Consider the following 1,291-nt stretch of genomic DNA (forward strand, 5'->3'; position numbering starts at 1 on the left):
GCTCTGAGCACCCCCGTGTCCCTGTGCCCTGAGGTGGCTCTGTGTGCAGGAGGAGCTGAGCAGCACGAGTGTGGAGCACCTGATCATCAACCCCAACGCTGCCTACGAGAAGTTCCGTGACAAACGTCTGGGCACCGAGGGCGTGGGTGAGAGGGGGGGGCTCGGGGGGCCAGAGGGGAACCCCCGGGGGAGGTCAGGAGGGGTGGGGGACCCCCGGGGGGCTGCCCCTCATCCCCAACCCCGACTCGGCTACGAGAAGTTCCATCGCGAGCACCGAGGGCAGGGAGTGGGGTAACCCCTGAGGGGGGGACTGTGCAGTCTGGGGGGGAGGTGCACCACCACGGGGACCCCCGGAGGGCTCAGCCCCCCCCAGGGTGGGGGTCACCCCTGGCTCTGCCTCCCCCAGATTTCTCCGACCGCATCGGCCGGACGAGGACGACGGGATACGAGGCCGGGGAGTATGAGGTGGTGAGTGGGGGGGCACACCAGCCCCCCACCATGAACCTGTGAGACCCTGTGAGCCCCCTGACCTCCTGTGAGCCCACCTGGGACCCCCTAACCCACCGTGAGCCCCCTGAGCCCCTGTGAGCCCACCTGAGACCCCCTAACCCACCGTGAGCCCCCTGTGAGCCCACCTGAGATCCCCTAAACCACCGTGAGCCCCCTGACCCACTGTGAACCCCCTAACCCACCACGAGCCCCCCCTGAGCCCTCCTGAGTCCCCAGGGCCCCCCTGAGCCCCCCGCCCCCCTTTCCCCACAGCTGGGCGAGGGTCTGGGGGCCAAGGAGACGCCGCAGCAGCGATTCCAGCGGCTGCAGCACGAGGTGCAGGAGCTGCTGCGGGACGTGGAGCAGATCCAGGTGAGCTCCCACCTGCCCCAGGTGAGCACCCCCAGCCCCTGTGTGTGCAGGTGAACTCCCACCTGCCCCAGGTGAGCTCCTACAGCCCCTGTGTGTGCAGGTGAGCTCCCACCTGCCCCAGGGGGGTGTCTGGAGTGACACAGTCCCTGTTTGTGCAGGTGAGGACACACCTGTCCTGGCAGCTGTCAGAGGGCTGTCTGGGGTCACACCTACTCCAGGAGTGTCCTGGGGGTGTCTAGGGGGTGTCCCGGGGTCACACCTGTCCGGGGGGTGTGCTGGGGTCACTCGTGCCCCAGGGGCTGTCCCGGGGTTGTGCTGGGGGTGTCCCGAGGGCTGTGCCGGGTCTGTCCAGGGGCTGTCCTGGGGCCGTCCCAGGGACTGTGCCAGGTCTGTCCTAGGGTCTGTCTGGAGGCTGTCCCGGGGCTGTCCC

At 69.0% G+C, this 1,291-nt stretch overlaps 1 protein-coding gene across 1 annotated transcript in view; it reads left to right on the forward strand.

The window, feature by feature from the left end:
- Positions 1–7: 7 nt before the first annotated feature.
- The window catches only part of DCTN2 (dynactin subunit 2), a gene marked incomplete at its 5' end in the record, with an annotated part of 3,123 nt that continues 1,839 nt past the window's right edge, over positions 8–1,291 (forward strand). Inside the window, 3 exons of the mRNA XM_027632939.1 lie at positions 8–146; positions 407–468; positions 763–861. Of these exons, the coding sequence (XP_027488740.1) occupies positions 8–146; positions 407–468; positions 763–861 (300 nt within the window). The remainder of the gene's footprint in view (positions 147–406; positions 469–762; positions 862–1,291) is intronic.

Source organism: Corapipo altera, unplaced genomic scaffold (genome assembly GCF_003945725.1).
Source record: "Corapipo altera isolate COAL_440 unplaced genomic scaffold, ASM394572v1 60581, whole genome shotgun sequence".
Classification (NCBI taxonomy): Eukaryota; Metazoa; Chordata; class Aves; order Passeriformes; family Pipridae; genus Corapipo; species Corapipo altera.